The 23,598-nt window shown below is 54.4% G+C and overlaps 1 protein-coding gene across 1 annotated transcript; it reads right to left on the reverse strand.

Moving 5' to 3' along the window:
- Nucleotides 1-16,586: 16,586 nt before the first annotated feature.
- PYCR2 (pyrroline-5-carboxylate reductase 2) lies at nucleotides 16,587-19,888 on the reverse strand. Its single transcript, XM_080824431.1, has 7 exons — nucleotides 19,635-19,888; nucleotides 19,347-19,417; nucleotides 18,720-18,899; nucleotides 18,387-18,608; nucleotides 18,097-18,189; nucleotides 17,782-17,945; nucleotides 16,587-17,289 (listed from the first exon to the last, which is right to left on the reverse strand). The coding sequence occupies exons 1-7, from the start codon at nucleotides 19,699-19,701 to the stop codon at nucleotides 17,124-17,126; spliced, it is 963 nt and encodes a 320-aa protein (XP_080680557.1). The 5' UTR covers nucleotides 19,702-19,888; the 3' UTR covers nucleotides 16,587-17,123.
- Between the last annotated feature and the right edge of the window lie 3,710 nt (nucleotides 19,889-23,598).

The raw sequence follows: 23,598 nt of genomic DNA on the forward strand, positions 1-23,598 counted from the left end.
CTGCACTCTCTCCCTTGCTGGCCATGGGCTGGTTACCCCTCTTGTTACCTTAATGGCAGCACTTAGCTCAGCCACTCTCCCAGAAGAGCACAGACGGCAAGGCTTCAACACCCAGCATTTACTTCTCATACTTCTGGGGGCTGGGAGTTCAAGTTTAGGGTGCCAACATCGGGGGTTCGAGTGAGAGACCCCCCCCCCGAGGTTTGCAGACAGCTGCCTCTCGCGGTGCCCGCTCAGCTCGTAAGGGCACAAATGCCATAAAGAGGCCTCCACCTTCATGACCTAACCACCTCCCAGAGGTGCCCACCTCCCAACACCATTGCCCTGGGGATTAAGGTTCCTGTGTGTGAATTGGCGGGGGGTTCGGGGGGCCGCATTCTGTCCAGGATTGAAAGGGATTCCAGAAGAGGAATCTTCTGCTACCAGCCAGAGAAAAGCTTTTTTTTTTTTTTTTAAGATTTTATTTATTTGAGAGAGAGAGGATCTCCAGCAGACTACACGCTGAGTGCACAGCCCGACGTGGGGCTCAATCCCAGGACCCCGAGATGGTGACCTAAGCAGAAACCAAAAGTCAGGCGCTGGGCAGGGGCCACTTTAAAAACAGAGAGAGAGAACTATATATACTCCATACCTCATTGCATCCACTTGTAGACCTTTATCCGAAAGACACATTCATACAGGTATAAAGTGGCCCTTATTATACAAGGCTGTTTATGCAGCATTACGTGTAACAGTAAACACTTGGGAACAAGGTGAACTTAATTCAGCGGGATCTGGTTACACCCATTACGCTACTTGCATGCAGAGGAATCTTATGTAGTAGCAAAATAAAACAAAAGCATGAGGCAACACCCAACAGTGGGGCTTGAACTCAACCACCCCAAGAATAGGATCACATGCTCTTCTGACTGAGCCAGCCAGGTGCCCTTCCAAAAACATTGTTAAATGAAAGAAAAAAATATTTAAAAAGTATGTATAATATGTTAACCATTGAGTTTTTTTTTTTTTAAGATTTTATTAATTTATTTGACAGAGAGAGAGATCACAAGTAGGCAGAATGGCGGGGGGGGGGGGGTGCTAGGGGAGGGCGGGAAGCAGGCTCCCCGCTGAGCAGAGGCCTCCATCCCAGGACCCTGAGATCATGACCTGAGCTGAAGGCAGAGGCTTAACCCACTGAGCCACCCAGGCGCCCCTAATCATTGAGTTTTAAAAAGAAAGGACAGGGGTCCCTTGGGGGCTCAGTCGGTTAAGCAGCTGCCTTCAGCTCAGGTCATGACATCAAGGTCCTGGGATCGAGTCCCGTATTGGGCTCCCTGCTCAGCAGGGAGTCTGCCTCTCCCTCTGCCTGCTGCTCCCCCTTATGCTCTCTCTCTTTCTCTGACAAATAAATAAAATAAAATACAATCTTAAAGGAGGCTACGGTGTCAGAGAAAGTAAGAAGCTCCTTGGAATCAGTTAAACCCAGAGCCCTGGCTCATCAGTGGGGTGGGAGGGGCTAAGGAGGATGGGAGGTCAAGACCGGCGGAATCTGCTCAGTGCACAGTAATAAAAATGACATTATAATAACAAATTATGATGACAATCTCAAAAAGAGGTATAGGTCACGATGACCCATCAGTCGTATTTGCACGGTGGGGAGAAATACGACGTGTCTCTCTGCAGAGCACAGCCCATCTCGGGGGAGGGGAAAGGACAGCCGAGGAGCCAGAGAAGGAGCCTGGCGGTCTCTCATCCTGGGAATCTTTGACTCTTGTACTGTGTGTGTTCATTGTAAAAAGATTTAAGAAACATTGTTAACTTAATTTTCTCAAAGGAAAACAGTGTAAAAATTAGTAGCACTGTGAAAGACTCCCACTCTTGATTAAGCACCTACTGGATACCAGGAGGCAGTGCCAGGCACTCTGCTGATATCTTGGTTAATACGTGGAGCCCCTTGCAAAAAAAAAAGTACATTGTTCCCATTTTATAGGGAGAGACTCATACTGAAGAGGGTAGAAAGTTCAGCTGATTACATACAGGTAGTGAGGGACCGCACAGCTCAGGGCTCACGAAGGAGCCCTGCCAGGAAGGAGCTGAAGGAACTGAAACTTAGGGAGTCCCAGGGAGCTCTTCTGGAGACCCCAAGGGGCCACACGGGCCCCCAGACCTGGGGTCCGGGAGGCTGATGGGTGCCGGGCTGGGACGGCCCAGGGCACCCGGGGCTGGGCCTCAGGGCATCTCCGGGGCACCCACAGCAGGGCCTGCCCCAAATAGGAAGGGGACGGGAGCCCACCTGGAGCCCCCCAGATGCTGGGCTCTGATGTAGACGTGAAGCCACTCTTGGGCTCCAACCTCACTGACCTCAGAGTCCCCTCTGGTTCTGAGCCCAGGTCAGGTCCAGCAAGTGGCCCACCCATGGAGGCTGAGGATGACCTCTGACCCCATGTGTTGTCATGGCCTCACCTGGCAGCCTGGATTCTGCCTGGGAACAAATCCTGGCTCCCCCTCACCTGCCTCTCCCAGCCCCCATCAACCTTATCCACCCAGACATCCTCAATTCCAGGCCCTGGGTCAGGACCATACAGAGTCTCCTCATTCCCTCCTCTCCCCTGCCCCCTCCTGCTCTCCAGGACAGAGGATCTGGCTTTGGGATGACTTCCAGGCCCAATCCACAGGCTCCCACCCAGCTCCACAAGCTGTGCCTGACAAAAGGCTGTCAGCCCAGCTGTGGGCCCATCAGTCTCCCAGGCCACACCAGCTTTCTTCTGGCTGATGTGGCCCAATTGTTTTATTCCCCAGCAAAACTCTTGAACCCAGTGGAATCCACATTCAGGAAAGGGCCTGTGTTTGCAGAGGGATAACAGGGCTGGGAGATCTGCCCTGCATCTGCCTTAACTGATCCCTTTGCTGGGTCTACACTCAACCAACCAGCTTTACAACAAGCACTTCACCATCTCTCTGACCCCTGGTCAGGGGACCTCTTCATGACACCCATGGCAGGACCCAGGGAAGGAACCCCCTTCTCTCTCTTTTTTTTTTTTTTTTTGGAACCTCCTTCTCTTTCCTCCTTGGTGGTCTCCTGCCTCTTGGCTGCAGGTGCCTCCAAGCCTACCACCCCACCAGGCCCAGAAGCATACATCCCAGCCCTTCTGTCCACCCATTCCCTTCCTTCTCCCACACCCTGCAGGGCCCCTACCCCGTCTCCTTCTTGACTGTCCTACGCCCTCCAGACTCAGCTCCCGGCAAGTCCCAGTGTCCTCACCTGCAAAATAAGGCTGTGACCATCTGGGACTGACCCTCCATCACTTGGTTGGGTGGTTGGGACTGCCACCTCCCCCTCCTCACTGCCCTTCCCACCCCCACAGTCCACAGAGGTCTCCAACGGACTTTAATCAGAGCTACTTGATTAATTAAATCCTTCCCCAAACCAACTCAGAACGGATCGCAGACCTAAATACAAAATGCGAAACCATAGGGGTGCCTGGCTGGCTCAGGCAGTAGAGCTTGAAATTCTTGATCTTGGAGTCATGAGTTTGAGCCCCATGTTGGGGGCAGAGTTTACTTTTAAAATATGTAAAATAAGACAACTTTTTAAAATGCAAAACCATAAGACTCCTTGAAGATTAACAGGAGGAAATCTAGATGAACTTGGGTTTGGAGGTGACTTTTAGAACACCAAAGGCAGGATCCATGAAAGAAACAATTAATAAACTAGACTTCGTTACAATTAAAATCTTCTGTTGTTCAAAAGATACTGTCAAGAGAGTGAGAAGACACGCCACACACTGGGTGGGGATGCAAACAGGGGCAGCCACTTTGAGAAATGATTTGGAGCTTCTTACAAAACTAAACATGCTCTCATGGTACGATCCAGCCATCATGCTCCTTGGTATTTACTCAGAGCTGAGAACTTCTATCCACACAAACACCTGCCTGTGGATGTTAATGGCAGCTTTATTGATAATTGGCAAAACCTGTAAGCCGCCAAGACGTCCTTCCCTAGGTAAATGGATTAAAACCAAACAAACCTGTGGTCCATCCACACAATGGAAGATTAACCAGCACTAAACAAAAATGAGCCCTCGAGTCATGAAAAGACATGGAAAAATCTCAGATGCATATTACTAAGTGAAAGAAGTCGAACTGAAAAGGCCACATTTCGATCCCATGACATTCTGGAAAAGGCAAGACTATGGGGATTATAAAAAAAGACCAGAGGTTGCCAGTGGTGGGTGGGTGGGTGGGGGAATGAAGGAGGGAGCATAGAGGATTTTTAGGACAGTGAAAATACTCTGTATGATGTTTTAGTGGTGGATACCTGTCATTCCACATTTGTCCAAACCCAGAGAGTGGAAACGATGGACTTTGGGTGACAATGATGTGTCTGTGCAGTCTCAGGCACTGTGACAAGTGCACACCACAGTGGGGTTGTTGATGGGTGTGTGTGTGTGTGTGTGTGTGTAAGGGAGGGGGGTATATGGGGATGCCCTATACTCTCTGCTCAATTTTACTGTGAACCCAAACTGCTCCAAATAAAATAGTCTATTCTTGAAAAACAAAAAAACAAAATAAAACAAAACACAAATACAAATAAAAATAAAATAAAACACAAAAACCTCCAATAACTTCCTACTACACTTTGCATAAAACTTGAATATCTTACCTGAAAGCCCAGGCTGACCTGGGCCAGGGTCACCCTCCTGCCTCTGATCCTGGGGCTCCTTACGTGCTCCCTGACAGCCTGCCACATGGCTCTTCTTATGGTCCCCAAACCTGCCGCACTGGTTCCACCCCAGGGCCTTTGCACTAGCTGGACCCTCTGCCTGCAAGGGGACCTGACCTTCGCAGGGTTCACTAATTCTTGTTAATCAGACATCACATCAAACATCAAATGTCAAGTCCTCTTGCCCATTTATAAAATCCCTGCGTCCCTTCCTGCCCACCCCCACCCCAACCCCCCACCCCCCCACCCCACCCCAACCCGCCCCAGGTCCATCGAGATCTAATTATTCAGGTTTATCTTTCTCTTGCTGCTTAGTCCTATCTAAAACTATCTTCTTTATCTATTTGTTTCATTGTTTGTGGACTACCTCCCCATTAGGATGTAGATTATACCAGCTTAGTGACTGTCCAGCCAGTCAGTGGCTGTGTCCCTGTGCAAGAACGAGGACCAGCTCTCATGGATACTTTATCTATTTGTTGAATGAATAAATGAATTAATGAATTGAAACGGGAGATTTAGCTCTGTGCAAACTTTACAAGCGTCTCGGGATCTCAATGCCTTTGGGAAACAAGGGAGATAAACTGGAGTTTCCTTCTAGCTCCAAAGCACTGGGAGGGAGAAGAGGGGAAGGATGAGCTTCTCCCTGGTTTGTCCGCATGAGATGCTGCAGGTTCCCGCCAAGGACAGGACAGCACAGCCTCCCCATGACCAGGAAGTGTTAGCGGCTCCCCAACTGTGGGCCCCCTGCCACAGAGCCCTCGGAACACCAGGCCCCTGCAGGAAGCAAGCCCTGGTGTGGATGGTAAGTGTCTGCACTTGTCCAGGACCCCCTTCCAGCAAGAAGCAGGGCTCCTGGTCCACACAGTGACCCCAGTCAGTTCTGGGCTCTGGGGCTGACTCTGCATCTGCAGGAGGACCTTACTGGGAAGCTGAGCCCCACTCCATTTCCTTCTCAGGAAAATAGCTCTTCATTTCAGTGTTGGTCCCCAGGCCCAGGAGAGGCTCTGCCCACCCCCACCCCCTGGCACTCTCAGGGCCCTTGCACCCCCAGGGCATCTCCATGGGACACGGGAGAACTGTCAGAGAAGCTTAGGAGATCCCCAGCTCCCACCCCAGCCCACCCCACAGCAATGAGCCACTGGCTGGGGCTCCAAGCGGGGGAGGGGAGAGTCGAGGGGTACAGAGAACGCCTTCATCATTACAGTGAAAGTGGAGAGCCCAGAGATGGGAGAGTCCCGAGAGACTGCAAGGGCGCCCACGTGAGGGTTAAGTGCTGCCTGAGCTTTCCTGATCAGTCGTGCAGGGAAAGCTCCAAGAGGAAGCTTGCTCTGCCTCGTTCCCATGGGGAAACTGAGGCCTGCTGAGGTCACCTTACTTGCTGAGGGAGGGGACAGGTTGGAGTCAAACCTCTGGGTCATAGGACCCCACTCCCTCCACGTCGCCAACTCCAGGCCCCAGTGAGCCCTGCGGGCCCCTGCACGCACCCCTGCAGGCTCAGGGGGCTTTCCTTCAGGAGAACAAAAATCCAATTACAAAGCTGACTATTTCTGGCTCAGCCTGGGAGGCTCTGCTGCTCGGCTCTGCAATTAAGAATGGAGTGACACAGAAAGTGAGGGAAGGAAGGGTCCCCAGGGCTCTGGAACCAGCCTCTCATTTCCCGCAGGGGGCTTCAGCAACCTGCGGGGGGGGGGGGGAGGGGGAGGGGATGGAGGCTGAGGGGGAGGTCAGAGGCCCCACCTCAGATCAAAGCACCGGGCTGCCCAGCCCAGGAGGGAGCACCCCCAGTGCCTTCAGACAGCAGTTGGCCCGATGTCAGCCTGCACACCAGCCAAGGGAGCCTGCCCAGGGCACAGGCAGGCCCAGCGTGCAGCCCAGGAACCTCTCTGGACAATGAGGGATTTGACCGGCACAGTCTTCACGTCCTTCCAGCAACTCTGATTCTAGACCAAGGAATCATCTAGGACGTGTCCCTACTTCGTTTGGAGGAGTCCGTTTCTACAGTTGGAGATTTCCAGGGGATGTGTTAGCTTGGTGTTAGCGGCAACCGAGTAAAACAGAAGCGTGCTCTGGGGTGTGTGTGTGTGTGTGTGAGTGTGTGAGAGTGCAATCCCTTCTCTGCCCACAAGTCGACCAAGTTCAGCACTAAGCCCTGAGGGACACGAGCAGGCCCACGGGGATCCCAGGAAATGTTTTTGTCTGGGTGTTAGCAGGAAGGCCGGGTCCTCGTGCTGGGTCCCCCTGAGGGCCCCAGGATAACAAGGCCTGGCCTGTTCCCATGGTGTCCAGAGGGGAGCAGATTCCGGTAGATTCCAGAATGGGCAGCCCGGGGAAGACCAGGAGCGGAGCTGGAGACATCACAGCCCAGACCAGCAACAACCAGAGGTGCCCTCCACGGCCGCGCTGTTGTCTGGAGCGGGTCTGACAGGTGACTTTCCCGATGGAGGTGGCCACTGCATCTGTGTCCTTACCTCCCGAGTGGCTGTCCACGCCTCCAAGTTCTGGGATCGGGAGCTCAGCCGCATGCACCCAGCTCACCTGGGGCCTGCTTACTTGCCAGCCTAGGGGCTTCTGGTCCACCGATGTCCTCCCAGGTCCCGTTGCCCCCCGCCAGGACGGCCCTTCGTGTTGTCCTCTGGTCTTTCTCTGCCCCAGCCCTGAAATCTCCAAGTCCCCCAGCTTGTGAAGGGCTGTATTGTGTCCCCCCGGGTTCCCACGCTCTAACCCTCGGCGCCCCAGAATGTGACTGTCCTTGGAGATACGGCCTGTGAAGAGGTAAGTGAGGTACAATGAGGGGCTGTCGGTGTCCCTAATAGAACGGCTGTAAGGAGAGGAGGTCAGATTGCAGACAGGGCAACCCGGGAGCACAGCGGGTGCGAGGCCTCTGGACACCAGACCAGCCGGTCCCTGCATCTCCGACTCCCAGCCTCCAGATCTGTGTTGGGGCGGGAGGAGGGGTGGGGGGCGTGGCACTAGATCTTCCACACCCAGCCAAGGTAGCGAGAACGCAGAGCAGAGCCGCGCGGGCCAATAAGCATGCGCACCAGCCCTAACCACCCTTACCTGCCCCCACCCCGCCCTACCCCAATCCCGGTTCCAGTGACGGTGACAGATTGCATCTCCACACCCGGCCAGGCTCTGTCCCTGCCTGCTCCCCGGGGGTGGGGTTCCCCTCGGCAGGGCCGGGTCCACACAGTCTAGCTCGGCGTCCGCTGGCCGCAGCCCCGGGCACACTGTGGGCCTCGTTCTCCTCTTTAGTAAAAACCCACAGGACGCGGTTGCCTGGGAGGACCTGGGCAGGTTGGGTGCAGGGCCTGGCCCTGGACTTGACCGGTACTCGGTGCTTTACGGTATCTGGGAGCTCAGTGAAGGGGTCCCTGAGCTGGAAGCCTCGGCCTGCTTCCCCCTCCGCCCCTCAGCCCCTGCCCCATCCACGGATCTGCCGCCAGTTCACCAGCCTGACCACGCCCTCCAAGCACCCCCCCAAACCAGAGTGCTTTACTGAGTACATGGGGTGAAGCCTGTGTGTGCTGGGGCGGGAGTGGGCAGGTTATCTGCACATTAATTAAACAAATTCAATTTTAAACCATCAGTTACAACAGGGAGTATGGGGTCGGGGAGGGGACCTGAAGCCTTGAGACTCGCAGCTATCCTCAGCCACCTCTCCCACATCTTACCTGGATGCCTGCGAGTCGCAAGGCTTACAGAGTTTCTTTTTTTAAAAAATAAGATTATTTATTTATTAAAGATTTTGCTTATTTATTTGAGAGAGAGAGAGCACAAGCAGGGAGAGCAGCAAAGGGGAAGGGAGAAGCAGACTTCCTGCGGGGCAGGTTGATCCCACAACCCTGAGATCATGCATGACCTGAGCCCAAGGCAAACGCTTCACCCACTGAGCCCCCAGGTGCCCCTCCCCTTATCTTTCAAGACCGATCTGGTCACTCCTTGCCCAGACATTCCCTGGAGCCCCCCGTCTGCCCCAGCACTCTTTCCCACCTCTGCACAGCCCATCCACCCTGTAGGATGGGCTCTTCTCTATCACTCCTCCCCACCAGGTCAAGAAGCCCCTTAGGGGAGGAAGAGATGGGTCTGGTTATAGCTGCTGCTCTGGCCTGGTACACAGCGGTGCAGACTGAGTCCACTGAAGCAGATGCTGCTTACAGCTGTCCCTCCCCCACTTCCTCTCCCGCCACCCAGGGAGGGCGTGGTGGCAGCAAGGCCAGCTTCTGGCTCTGCCCTGCCTGTCCCCTGCCCCCCGCGTGGTCTCTGGGGCTGCTCTTCAGCTGGTCTCCGTTCCCCAGGGCTGCCCTGGACATCTCAGGATACTGACACCATCACATCAGGGGGCTTGGTGAGTGAATGCTCTGTATTTCGTGTGCCCCCAAATGAGCCAAAATAAATACATATCAACTGGTAATCTCAGGTCTTCACCTCCTTTCCTCTGTATCTCCCCAAGGGCTCATGTTGGCTGCGGGCCACAGTCAGCCTGACTCAGTCAAATCTGTGGGGCTCCCAGGGCGGTGCCAGGCAGGGGCCCCCCTTCCACCTGAGGGTCGGAACCTCTAGTTCTGAGGTTTGGGTGGGAGATGAGGACTTGCCACATTCAGAGAGGGGAAAGGGCAGGGAGAAGGCCTTTCCAGGGGAGGAAATGAAGTGAGCAAAACCCGGGTGGGGGTATGTCCAGATGGGGGAAGGTCTGGGGTCTGGACAGAAGAGCATCTTGAGGGGAGTAAGATTGGAAACAGAACTCAGCAACACCAGTTTAAGCTCTATTGCCCTGAATTTTAAAAGGCAGGTGTTTGGGATGTGTGGCTGGCTCAGTCGGTGAAGCATGGGACTCTTGATTCCAGGGGTGTGAGTTCGAGTCCCATGTTGGGTGTAGAGATTACATTAAAAACAACAACAGGGCGCCTGGGTGGCTCAGTGGGTTAAAGCCTCTGCCTTCGGCTCAGGTCATGATCCCGGGGTCCTGGGATTGAGCCCTACATCGGGCTCTCTGCTCAGTGCAGAGCCTGCTTCCCACCATCCTCTAACTGCCTCTCTGCCTACTTGTGATCTCTGTCAAATAAATAAATAAAATCTTTAAAACAACAACAAAAACGAGGCAGGCAATCACTTGGTTTGAGAAGCAGGTCCAGAGCTGGTTGTGCCGGGGGAACAGGGGCCGTGGACGGGCACCCCCCCCCCCCGCTTCGGCTCCCAACCACAGCCTGACCCTGGGAGGTTCCTAGAGGGTAAGCAAGCCCCCTGAGGTCATTGAGGGATATGACTCTCCAGGCCTCTTCCTGAGCTGGATGACCCCTGACAAGCCTGGACACAGGGCTACTCAGAGATGCAACCAGGGTGGGGGCAGCTGGGAGGTCACCTGCCTTCCCACTGGGGACAGGGACGCTGAGGGGCAGGGGCAAGAGGCTGCATGGAGGAGGAAGATTCGAGCACTTCCCCCGAAAAGTCACTAAGCTGCTTTGTCATGGGAATACATGAAATCACATACCACAGCTGGGGCTGGGCACTGGGCCGGATCTCCTGTCCCTGCTGGGGCTTCTCCCAGTGCCCATAGGGGTGGGGTGGGGGTGGGGGGTGGTGTAGGGGGGGATGCAGGCTGGGGTCTCAGCGGTTGGTGCCTGGTGCCCTCTGGTGGCACAGCTGGGCAGTGGGGGACCCAGGCTGGAAGCTGCCCCTTTGTCAGAGGCATTTAAGCAGGGCCACCTGCTGTCCCTGAGCACCCACCTGTGAGACAATGAGGGAAGAGGGGAGGACTTGGAATCGGAAGGCTGGGATTTTGGCCCCAGCTGCCTTAGATGAGTGCCTTAGGTTCTTCATGTGTGCGATGGGGGTGCCCACGCCCTCCCCAGTCGCACTCCAGGACCCTGGAGAGACTCCAGTGGGATGTGATGGATGACAGCACCTTGTCAGTTCCAAAGCATTACTGAAGAGCAAAGCATTGTGCTCAAGGGAAAATAAGGGAGAGTGCAGATCCAGGGAACCAAGGACCAATGAAGGGCTGGCTTGGGGGAAGGAGCTGGGGGCAGAGGAGCCAAGCAGGGAAGAAGGCATCCCCAGCAGAGGTCAGGGGGATGGGGGAGAGGGCTGGGCTCAGCAGAGACCCAAACATCCATGTACAGCAAAGGGAGCCTTCTGGGGACATTCAGGCAATGGGGCTGGAAACAGAAGTAGACAAATACTCATTTCTTGTTCATTTCTTGTAATCCCAAAGGCAGGTAGGTTCATACTACCCAAACCAATCTACAGGTTCAAGGCTATCCCTATCGAAAACCCAGTGGCATTTTTCACAGAAGCAGAACAGACCTAAAATTTTGTGTGGAAGCACAAAGACCCTGAAGTGCCAAAGCCATCTTGGGAAAGACAAGCAAAGCTGGATATTGTCAGACTATAAACTATACCACAGAGTCAGGGGAACACAGCATGGTGTTAGCATAAGAACAGACACACTGATGACAGGACCCGAACAGAGAGCCCAAAATAAAGCCACAGACACATGGCCAATTAATTCACAACCAAGGCTGGGTAAGAATATATGATGGAGAAAAGAGTCTCTTCAATAAATTGTAGAAAAACTGGACAGCCACATGCAACAGAATGACCCTGGACCACTTTCTAACACCATAGACAGAAGCTAACTCAAAATGGATAAAAGACGTGAAGGCAAGACCTGAAACCATAAAACTCCCAGAAGAAAAAAAACATAGATGGTGAACTTCCAGGCGTTGGTCTTAGTGATGATTTTTTTGAATTGGATACTAAAAGCCAAAGCAACAACAGCCAAAATCAACAAGCTGGACTACGCCAAGCTAAAGAGCTTCTGCACGGCATGGGATACCATCCACGGAGTGAAAGCGACCTACCAAGTGGGGGGAAATATCCGCCAATCATATATCTGATAAGGGGGAGGTCATATCCAAAATACATAAACTCACACAACTCAACAACAACAATAGCAAAAAACCGTTTGGTTAGAAAATGGGCAGAAGGTGTGAACAGACATTTTCCCAAAGAAGACATACAGATGGCCACCAGGTGCATGAAAACAGGCTCCGCGTCACTCATCACCGGGGAAACGCAAATCAAAACCACAGTGAGATGTTGCCTCGCACCTGTCAGAATGGCTAGACTCAAAAAGACAAGACAACAGGGGTAGGCAAGGATGTGGAGAAAGGGGAGCCCTCGTGCACGGTTGGTGGGCATGCAAGCGGGTGTGGCCACTCTGGAAAATAGGATGGCGGTTCCCCGAGAAATGGAAAACAGAGCTACCTTGTTATCCAGCCCCTGCTGGGTATTTATCTAAAGAAAACAAAACGCCTCACTCAGAACGGTATGTGCACGCCCATGTTCACTGCAGCGTTATTTACAGTAGCCGAGACTCCGAAACAAGACTCCACTCATCGACAGACGAATGGATAAAGAAGATGTGTGATAAATATAATGGAACACTACTCAGCTAAAAAAGAAGGAAATCTTGCCATCGTGGGTGGACTTCAAGGGTGTTATCCTAAGTGAAGTTAAGTCAGACATAGGCAAATATTGGATGATTTCTCTTATCTGTGAGCAACAAGCGAGATCATAGACACAGAGACTAGATTGGTGGTTGTCAGAGGTGGGGATGTGCGGTGGAAGAAATGGGTGAACTTTTTCTTCAGTTTAAATGAATTGAATAACTTACATATTTTAAAGATTTATTCATTTTAGAGAGAGAGGGAAAGAGTGCATGGGTTAGAGGGGCAGAGAGAGAGGGAGAGAGAATCCCAAGCCGCCTCTGCACTGAGCACAGAGCCCGACGCGGGCCTCCACCCCAGGACCCTGAGATCATAACCTGAGCCGAAGGCAGAGGCCTCACTGACTGAGCCCCGCAGGTGCCCGCAGCCCATCATGATTGTTAAAGAGGAAAGGAGATCATGGGTCTTGCAGACGGAATCCTGGGCCCGGCATGTAGTCACTTCAGGCGTGTGCAAGGTTTAGGTTGCGGAGGAGAAGCTGTAGACAAGGAGTCTCGGCAGAGAGCGCCGGGGGCTGCGGAAACAGTGGAGACCGCGTCATGCAGAGTGCTGAAGGCCTGGCAGGCTGTGCCTCACCTACTGTGGTCACCACCCCAGAGAAGGATGGGCAATTAGTGCTGTTTTTCTGTTTTAAGGACATAATAATCAATTGAAATCGAAACAGACTAGTGACTTGCCTGAGGTCACTTGACCAGTGAGCACCGGAACCCAGGTCTTCGCCATCTGCATAGCCAAATTTTACTAAGATGGCAGAAAGGAAACAATGTTTGCCATGATTCCACCGACAAGATCCTACATGTGAAAATCCAGTGGAAAATGTACATATCTTAGAACTCAGGGGGGACCCACAAGCGAGAGGCCCACACACACCCACTGAAGACGACTTTGTCACGCCAGAGGCCGATTTCTCAGGTTTTCCAGGGCACCCACCCTTGAAGCACCCCAATGCTTGGGAAAGTCTCTGACATCCAACCACACCTCTCTCCAGTCCACCAAGTGCATTTCTGGTCAGCGGTGCTCAAGGGGGAGAAGACATTTATACATGTAATCCCTCCTAAAATGGGAAACTGCTTTGAAATTGATTTCCACCCCAATCCTATTTTTTTTTTTTAAGATTGATTGATTGATTTAGAGAGCACGAGTTGGGGGGGGTAGCAGAGGGAGAGAGAATCTCCAGCAGGATCAACACTGAGCACGGAACCCCACCCAGGGTTCGATCTCACAACCCTCAGATCACAATACGAGCTGAAACCAAGAGTTGGATGTTTAACCAACAGAGCAGCCCAGGCGCCCAAGTTGAGAACTGCTTTGAACTGCTTTGAAGTCGGTTTCCATCCCAATCCCTCTTTATCTAGATGTTCCTGACGTGCTTCCCTCCTACCTGAAGGAGCCCCACGCTATAGGAAAGGCTCTGATGCCAAAAGGGAGGCACCCCCTCCATAGGAGAAGCCACCAGACAGAGTGGCCCCAACAGAAATTCACTAAGTGTTCCGCACACCCCAGTCAGCTGAGCACGAGCCCGGCATTCAAACCCAAGCACGTGGGAACCTACGAACAGTGAAATACCAGGTCCAAAGACAGGCTAGCAGGTGCACAGGGCCTCTACCCCCAACAAACCAAAGGCCTCCTGAGCTGTGGCAAGAAAGAGCCCAGCCCTCCACATAAGCAGAAGAGCTGTCATGCATTCATTCATTCATCCGTGCCTGCCTGCATTTATTTCACGGCATTTCCTGAGTGTGAAGCCCCAGGACCACGGGTGTGGTCTACAGCCCCAGCCTTCCCCTGTCCCCAGGCGGCACCCCAGCTGCTGGGGTAAGACAAACAGAAAGACAGATGATTAGCCCATTCTGGAGGCTAGCAGCACAGAAGGTGGGTGTAAGTGGAGATAAGAGACAGAGGACCTATCTGTCCACTTTGGCAGAGGGAGCTGCTCCCATGGCCAGAGCAGGGCGCACAGGACACACCCCAGCCCTGGTGGGCCACCCGGGGCAATGCGTCCTGCTAGGGCACCACACGGCCCAGGCAGCCTGGCAGCCCCCTTAAAAAAGTTTGCAAAATATATTTGATGATGAGTGATTCCTAAGTCAGAGCAGTGGGAAAACATTTCTAATGAAATATCTTTGTTCTGTCCCTGCCTTCCTGCCATCCCCGCCCCGAGTACCTCTCTCATTGTTGTCTTGTGCACCCTTCTGGAGCTTCTTCATCCAATGTCATAGTCCCCTGTCTTTCATAAAGGTAGTGTGCCCTCCTCACTGGCTCAGACCTTGAAAAGAAGGGCGTTCTGTTTTCTCAATGCTCCTGATCCTGCAGACTCACAATACACATTGCTGTCTATGTTCAAGTTTGTTGGTAAAAGGGGAGAACAGGTCAAGGCTTTGAAGTGATTTGATTAGACAGCAGAGAGGCCTGTCTATACCCGCTGGACCAGTGAAGGAAGCACAGTCAGGGTCTCCAGAGTCCCTCTGAAAGCCAGGGAGCACGCTGCCTAGTAACAGTCACACACACAGGGCCTGCCAGGGGAAGCAGGGAATAGCGCATTTTTTAATCTTTTTTTTTTTTTTAAGATTTATTTGGGGGGTGCAGAGGAAGAGGAAGAGTGAGAGAGAATCTCATGCAGGCTCCATGCCCAGCATGGGGCTGGATCTCCCAACCCTGAGATCATGACCTACGCTGCAACCACGAGTTGGATACTTAACCGACTGAGCCCCCCCCCAGGTGCCCCCATTCTTTAATCCTTTCACTATGGAGGGGGGGCCTGAATATTGCCAGCAATGATCTAAAGTGAAAGAAAGAAAGAAAATCAGTGGAGAGAACCAGCTCAGCTCCACTTCCAAGGGTAACTATTGGTAACCGTTGGGGCCAAGGTTCATGCCCCATTTTATTGGACAGCAACATCGGGGTAGCAGCTAAGGCAGTTCTGGGGGTCCCAAAAGAAGCCAGCTGTGATGTGGGGATTGAGGCTCAATCTAGGCCCAGTGCTCCAAGAGTCCTGGTGGGCGGGGGATGTGGGCACGGGGCAGGGCGCTGGTTACACCCTCCCTTCCTCAGCCCTCTCTGCCCTATTCTCTACAGGTCCTGTGTCCACGTCTGTCCTCGGCCTCTGTGCAGCTCTGAGCAAGGAGAGTCTTGCTGACCAGAGGGCTCCCAGGCCTCACAGGCACTTGGCAGAGGGAGTGTTCTGCACGTACTTAATGGAGAGGCTGCACTGGCCTTGAATGCCAGCTCTCGGTTCTGAAAGGGTTGCAGCCAGCAATCGGGTGTCCTCCAGGAGGCTCAGGCCACAGGCTCTCTACCTGGCCAGGGCCTGATACTTGGGGGGGCCCCCTTAATCTTACAGGAAGTCCCCAGCCCCTGGCTCTGACAACCTGCAGCCCAGGGCCCAGCCCCAGGACCTCCCCTCCCCCGCCCCCGGTGAGAAGATGGGCAAGCCAAGAGGATAAGACAGCTGCACAAACACAGAGAAGGAAGCCACCAGCTTTGTTGTTGGCCATGCACCTGCCAGGCTTTGGATCCAGACAGACTGCCCTCTGAGCACTCCTCCTCTCACTTGATCGAAGATGCTGAGGCCTGGAGGGGCCAAGCAGTTTAGCACACTGAGCTGCTGCTCACAAGTGGGGCCAAAGTCGGATATACTGTGCACATAGCGGGACAGAGCCGACAGGCCCCCCTACGCGGGCCAGGGTGCCTCCCGCTTGCCCCCAGGAACTCGCTGCCTGTGGCATTGCCATCAGCCTCATCTCTGGGTTTAAATCTGAGTCTTGGCTACTTTTTTCCCCACAATTTGCTAGTGGATTTATTTTTTTTAGATCTTAATTCCAGCCAGTTAACAGATGGCATTAGTTTCAGGCATACAATATGGTCACTAAGCACTTCCAGACATCGTCCTGTGCTCATCACAAGAGCGCTAGTTACTGCCACTTTCAGCTTGGGAACCTTGGAGAAGTTACCGAATCTGGCCTCTAGATTTCACCCCGTATATATAGGAGTTCCCCCTCCATCAGAAGGTTCAAGTGGGTTTGCAGCAAGACCTTATGGAATGGCTCAACAGACCATCTAGAACATGGCAGACCCCTCAAGCAAGTGGTGCTTATCCTTGCCCTACCAGCGGCAGCGGCAGCCTGGGCTCCCCGACTCCAGACCTGGGAGCCTGTGGGCAAGGCTTGTCCCTATGGGGCCACAGTGACAAGTTCAGCCCCATGCATGGCTATTGTAAAGCCCCCGTCACATGGCAGGCTCTGCACACCCTTTTTAGGAAATCTAAGGATTGAAGAATTGGGTAGAGTAAGGTGAAGCTCAAGGGACTCTTGATCTCAGGGTTGTGGGTTGAAGCCCCACACTGGGAACAGAGCTTACTTAAAAAAAAAAAAGTAGGATAATAAAAAATAAAACTTTTATTGAAGCAGCTAAACTTAACAGTGCTGAGTAACACTTTTCCAACAGGACACCTAGGGAAGTAAGAGTTAAACAGAAGCATGGTCTAATTTCGTGCTTTTCTGATTAAGTGTAACAATTCTAAGTTGCCTGCTTCTTTTGCATTTATAATTCAGAGAGAAAAGCCCTTGTCACGTTTCGTACCTCTCTCCACCCTGGCCCGGCGTCAAGCGGACCCTGGCTCGAGCTCGGGATGGAGGACCCCAGCTGAAGGTCTCCAGACCTTGCAGCCAGTGGGGCTCTGACTGGAGTCGCAGCCTCTCTCTCTCCGGCAACAGGTGCACAGGCCTGCCTCCGGCCGCCACTGTCACCCACCCCAGGAGCATCTTCTGACGTGGACAAGACGGGAAACTAGTGCAGCCGGGTCTGAACAGATTTAAGGAGATTTTACCACAAGGACCTGAAAACTGCCGGACCTGCCCTCCCACTGCACGGTCCTCCTCTGGGCTCTGGTTCCAGGAAGGAGGGCAGAGGCCACCTCACTCCTTCTTGCCCCCGGGGGCCGGGCTTTTTGTGAGCAGCTTCCCTGGGCTGGAATGGGTCAGCGTGGACACTGTGGGGGATTCCAGCTTCACTCTGTCCAGGAGGGTCTTCTTGAGGGCCGCAGGGGAGACCTTCTCTTGGTCAGCCATGGACTGCAGCTCTCTGCCAACAAAGCCCCCCAGGGGTTGAAGGACAAGCCAGAGCTCCACACGGCTTCCCCGTGCATGTAACCCCCAAGTCTCAAGGACTGGACACCACCCAAAATTAGAACCTCAAATTAAACGCGCCCCCTGAGCTATGTGCGGGTGACCACACATGTGTAGCTCCACATGCTATCGGTGATCACAAGGACACACAGTATGGACGGAACAGTTGGCGGGTCTGGAGTCACACGCTCGTGCAGCCGCGCCGCCACTCCACCAGCAGCCTGGAAATCCTCTCTAGACCATAACCTCCTCTTCTGTAAATGCAAGCTCCCCGTCCCCCACAGGAACTGTGGTGAGTGTTAAACGTAGAAAGGCCTGCTAAACTGTCAGCGAGACAGAATCCAATAATCCCTGCTTATGGACAGAGTCCAACACTGCCAAGGGACCAGAGATGGCAGGCTCCATGGGATGGGGCCCAGCCTGGGGACACAGAGGGGGAACAACTCACCGTGTGCGGATGCAGGAGGCCTCCACGGCGTTGATGAGCAGGGAGCGGAAGCCGCCACTCTCTAGGAAGTGCAGGGCATGGATGGTGGCCCCCCCGGGTGAGCAGACGTTGTCCTTGAGCTGACCTGGGTGCTGCTCTGAGTCCAGCAGCATCTTGGCGGCCCCCTGCGGGAAGCAGGAAGGATGAGAGAAAACAGCTTGGGCACCTTAGGACAGGCTTCTCCACAACCCCCGGCCCTTCCCCAGCCACTATCCAGCTCAGGGACCTTCCCCATCCCACACCCCAGTCTGGAACACGCAGGATGAGTATACTGACCAGCAAGGCCTGGGCCCCCAGGCGCACCGCCAGGCGCCGAGGCAGGCCCATCTTCACCCCACCATCAGCCAATGCGTCCAGAGCCATGAATGCCTGTGGAGACACTCACTGAGTCCTGGGGCAGCAGACACTCAGGGCCGCTCCCTGCAGTCTGCTCTCCCCGACAACCAGAATTAGCTCCAGAGGCTGGCCTCCTCCATCAGCTAGCTTTGCCCCAGCACGGGCAACACCCACAGCCCCAATCTGCCTGCCAGCCCATCCCACTGCCCTAGGTCCCCGCAGGGTCTCACATAGGCAGGCCCACTGCCACTGAGCCCCGTGACGGCGTCAATCAGGTCCTCTTCCACCTCCGTGCAGAAGCCCACGCTGCTCATGAGCTGTTCCAGGAGCTGCCCATCCTCCACCAGAGCGTGGGTGCCTGTGGCGTACACTGTGGCACCCTCCCGCACCACCACTGGTGTGTTGGTCATGCAGCGAATCACCTTGGGGGCCGGCTGGAAGGCCATCAGCTTCTGGGATGAGGAGAAGACCCAAGTGAGTCACCAGGGCTTGCCATCCACCCGCGCCTCCCAGCCTCCCAAACAAGCACCACCTCACAGGGGCACCAGGGCTGAGATGGGCACCTTTTCCACAGAGCTGATGGTGACTCCAGCAGCACAGGACACCACGATGTGCCTGGCCTGGACGTCCGCCCCGATCTCATCCAGGATGAAGGGGATAATGTGCGGCTTCACAGCGAGGAACAGGACGTCACTGTGCCTCACGGTCTCCTTGTTGCTTCGGGTCAGGTTCACGCCCATCTTCTGCAGGAGGAGACTGCCCAGCTCACAGAGCCTGGCAGCCTTGGCCCAGGCCACCCTCCACCCAGGAGCAGATGCACTCTGCCAGGGGCAGCCTGGAATTCCCTGCCCTGTCCCTCCAGGATCTGCACCTACGCCCTCTATGTGCCACCGTGGCACGAAGTCTTCCCCAGTTGCTACTGGACAAGTGAGCTAGGTGCTGGGCAGGCACAAACTTCCCTAAGGCAAGCGGGACGTGGCTGTTTCCCATCCCCCCCAGTCCTGGGCAGCCGAGCACCCCTCCACCGGTAAGTTCCCCTGGCTGTAAACAGGTGAGATGGGAGTGCCCAGGAAGGTCGGCCCGGAGGGCAGGGATGCTCCTGGGTGGAATTCGGCGCGGGCCGGCGACCAGCACGGTTCGGCTCACTTCGGGGCCCCCATCTTGCTCCCCACGCCCCTGAGCCGCCCTACCCTGAGCGAGGACACCGTGGGCAGGTCCATTTCCGGAGAGCTGGCTATGATCTTGTGAGCCGACAGGATGCCTGAGGAAGACAAGGCTCGTCAGCCGGGCACCGCGGCCCCCCGGCTCCCACGCTGTCCCCGGGAGGGCAGGGCGGACCCACACCGGGCTCGCGGCCCCCGCTGCTCCACGAGCCCAGTCCCGCCCACCAGACACTCAGCAGTTCAAGCTCGCGGGGCGGAGGGCGTCCCCGGACCCTGCTGCGGCCCGCACGCCCCCGCACGCCCCCGCACGCCCACCTGCGGCCGTGAAGCCCCGCGCCAGGGCACAGGCCAGCTGGCCGGCGCCGATGAAGCCCACGCTCATGGCGGCGCGAACGTGCCCAGCTGCCGACGCAGAACACACAACGCCGGGCAGAGAGAGGTCCCAGCGAGCCGCACGCCCCGGAAGTCAGACCCAGGGAGCTGCCAGTAGCTTCCGGCCCGGCTCCCGGGACCCCTCCCCACTGCCTGCCTGGCAGGTGGTGCCGCGGGGCCTCACGGGGCCCCGCCCCACCCCGCCGGGGCGACCAATCCACGGCAGGGAGCCCGCGCGGACCAATCCTCGGCCGGGATCTCGAGCTGACCAATCCACGGCCGGAGGCTCCGGCCGTGTGTCCGCCCCGCGCACACGGGATTGGCGGTGGGAACCACCGGCGCGCTGCGAGGCAGCCCGGGTCTCCGCCCCGCGGGCCTGCCAGGGACCAGGTTGGGCACCCCCACGCGGGTGGGGCCCAGGGCGGGGATCCAGGCCGAAGACCGATGGTGTTGCGTCTGGCCTGCCGGAAGGGAGGCCTACACAGGTCGCGGACTACGGGGTTGGATGGGGCCAGGGGCTCGGACAGGCCCGGAGCGGCTGGAGCCCCCGCTGCCCGCCCCCTCCCGGCCTGCGGGGTGGGGGGCTCGGAAGCAGCCCCGGCTGTCCACCCGAACCTGCACTGCCCCTAAGAATCGGTCCTAGCTAGGTTGGGGATCGGCCCCTTTCCTGCCTTCCCAAAGTAGATAATGCTGTCTTTTCTGCCTCCCCTTTTCTGGGTAACCTCCACCCCTCCCTCCCCACCCAAGGCCAGGCCCCCTTCCTGGTCTAATTAGCCGGCTCAACTGTTGTAACAATGCTGGTGATCCAGGGAATGAGGGAGGACCCTGAACCGCTTCCAGCTTCCAGGGAATCCTACACCAAGTCCTCTTGACTCCAGTCCATCCTGACTTAGGAACCTCTCCAAGGAGGAACATTTTGCATGCATTTTTCTTTTTCTTTTCTTTTTTTTTTTAATTACACCAGTAACCCATGTTAATTGTAGAAACTTTTTTTAATTTGATTAAATGAAAAAATGAATATTGCTTTTAATCCCAGCACGTAAAGAGACCCAATCTGACTCTTTGGAATGTAACTACACTCCCTTGTCCTATAAGCCAGGCACATCTTACACCTGATTTTTTTAAAAAAAGATTTTATTTATTTATTTGATTTATATAGAGAGAGATCACAAGTAGGCAGAAAGGCAGTCAGAGAAGAGAGGGGGAAGCAGGCTCCCCACTAAGCAGAGAGCAGAGAGCCTGATGTGGGGACTTGATGCCAGGACTCTGAGCTGAAGGCAGAGGCTTAACCCACTGAGCCACCCAGGTGCCCTGATTTTTTTTTTTTTTTAAGATGTTATTTATTGGAGAGACAGAAAGAGAACATGAGCAGAGGTGAGGGGCAGAGGAAGAAGGAGAAGCAGACTCCCCACTGAACAGGGAGCTCAATGTAGGACTTGATCCCAGGACCCTGAGATCATGAACTGAGCCAAAGGCCAAAGGCAGACACTTATTTAACCGACTGAGCTCCCCAGATGCCCTTAAACCTGATTTTTAAAGATTTTTTAAAATAATTTTTATTTTTTATTTATTTTATTTTTAAAATTTATTTGACAGAGAGAGTGTGAGAGGGAACACAAGCAAGGAGAGTGGGAGATGGAGAAGCAGGCTTCCTGCTGGGAGCCGGATATAGGGCTTGATCCCAGGACCCTGGGATCGTGACCTGAGCTGAAGGCAGAGGCTTTAACCCACTGAGCCACCCAGGCGCCCCCCAAACCTGATTTTTAAAAGAAGTACGGTGTTCACGTTGTATGTGAAAATATTGTAATTACACCTCACTTCTAGCAGACTTGGACAGACCAGCTTCATTTCTGCTGTTGCCATAGAAATGCACTGCGAATTTTGCATCACGGAATGAACCTGTTGCCTCACATGCCGCAGGTCAGAAGTCGAGGTGGGTCCGTCTGGTTTCTCCGCTCTGGGTCCCACAGGCCACATCAAGATGGCAGCCGATCCGGGTCCCTCCCTAGAGGCTCTGGGGGAGAATCGGCACCATGACGCAGTCAGGCTGCTGGCAGAATTTGGCTCCGTGTGGCTGTAGCCTGAGGTCCCCTTTCCTTGCGTTCTCAGCTTCTGGAAGGCCCTCACATTCCTGCGCTCACGGTCCCCTCCATCTGCAAAGCAGCAATGGCAGGTCCCTCCCTTTTCGTGGTTCAACTCTTTCTGGCCTCCTTTGCTGCCTCTTGTTGGTTCTCCTCCTCCTGGGAGCACCTGGGTGTGATCTGAAGCCGGTGCCCAGATGCGGTGGACAGGGAGGGACGGAGGAAAGAGGTAGCTCCAGATGGGTTGAACAAGCACAGGGAACTATATAGGAGGCTTGTCTTGGGGGCCCGCTAGATGGTGGATCTCTGCCCACCTGCTCCTCACGGTTCTCAGATCGGCCTTAGCAGGGTTCCGTCCCTGATGGTCCCTGCCCCACATCCCTGTCTCAAGGCTGTCCTGGGGGCAGCTTCTGGGCAAGGGCAACCAAAATCCACATTCCAAGGACAGGGAAGGGACTGAAGAGCTTCCCTCACCTGGGTCCAGCTCACGGGTCAGCCAGCACTCACATCTTCACATTGACTTTCCCTAAAACCTCATCTCCGTGCCTCCAGCAAAGAACGTTCTCTGCTTTGAAAGAATCCTGTGATGAGACTAGATGTACCTGGTCATTCCAGAATCATCTCCTTATCTTGAGGTCGGTAACCTTAATCACAACTGCAAAATCCCCTTTGAAATATAAAATGACAGTCACAGGCTCCAAGGATCGGGAGGCATGGGCGTGTTGGGGAGAACACCCTGCCTACCACACTGTCTCCCTGTGCGGCGGAACTCTTCCTTCCATTCTGAAATGAGGCCTATCTCCTGGATTTTTTAGATCACAGGAGATGTTGGGAGCAGGCCCACTCTTGCCCCTGATTGAACGGACTGGCTGGGAACCCCCAGACCTTTTGGAGCCGCAGATAGGTCACTGAGTAGCTGGTGGAACCCTTTAGAAGGTATGGACACCCTTCTTATAAAGAAAACAGTGGTCTACCCTGGTATTCACAGCATCCCACCTGGAAGGGCTTCATTCAGACGTCTTATGGGGGTGATCTAGGCCTTTCTGTTCGAGCCAAGTCCTCTCCACTGCCTCCAACCATACACTTGCCACATTCTCAGAGCCCACCTGTCCAGAGATGGCCTCCATTTCCCCGTCCACTAGTCCATTGTTATTAATTAGCTTTGTAGGTAAAAACAGAGCCCAAGAACTTCAACAGCCAAACATAGGGAAGCCCAGCTGCCTAGAAAGGTTGTGTAAGGACGCTGCCAGCTGTGGCAGCTTCCAGGTGACCTGGTCACTAACGCCCATGTCCTCAGCAGAGCATGCTTATGGGGAGGGGGGCAGCAGCGCAGTGGGAAGGAGTGTTATAACCCATGCCTTGGCATAGGGATTCAAAAGCTTTGCATTGCCCCTGCCTTGACTTCTTCAACTGGAAAATGGGAATCATAATACCTACCTCAAGGAATTTGTTGCAAGAATTAAGTGACATAAGCTCTACAAAATTGCCTGGCACAGCACCCTGGCTTACAGTGAGGGCTCAGTAAGGCTTAGTTTGCTTGCCACACCATTGTCACCCCGGGTCCTGTCCCCATAACCACTGCCTGAGGTGGGGGGAGAATTTTTTCCAAAGAGATGGTATGTGTGAGTGATTGTTTACAATACTGATTTTGGAGTGAGGGGGGGGTGGAGAATCTAAGTGTTATAAATGAAAGCTTAATCTAAACCTAGTTATTGCAGTGTCTGGGGGTCTCGGTCACCCCCTCTCTTCACGTCATTATGAGATCTTGTCCCCATCATTGCTCCCTTCTCTCTCGTGTAAAGGGTACCAGAAACTAAATGCAGAAA

Source organism: Martes martes (genome assembly GCF_963455335.1).
Source record: "Martes martes genome assembly, chromosome: 15".
Taxonomy (NCBI): domain Eukaryota; kingdom Metazoa; phylum Chordata; class Mammalia; order Carnivora; family Mustelidae; genus Martes; species Martes martes.

What these genes read in the sequence shown, in the direction of transcription:
- PYCR2 (XM_080824431.1), bottom strand. Translation starts at nt 19,701, where the DNA reads ATGAGCGTGGGCTTCATCGGCGCCGGCCAGCTGGCCTGTGCCCTGGCG. An exon ending in CCACGGTGTCCTCGCTCAGG is followed by an intron (nt 18,900 to 19,346) that starts GTAGGGCGGCTC and finishes CTCCTCCTGCAG; the next exon opens with AAGATGGGCGTGAACCTGAC. An exon ending in CCATCAGCTCTGTGGAAAAG is followed by an intron (nt 18,609 to 18,719) that starts GTGCCCATCTCA and finishes TCCTCATCCCAG; the next exon opens with AAGCTGATGGCCTTCCAGCC.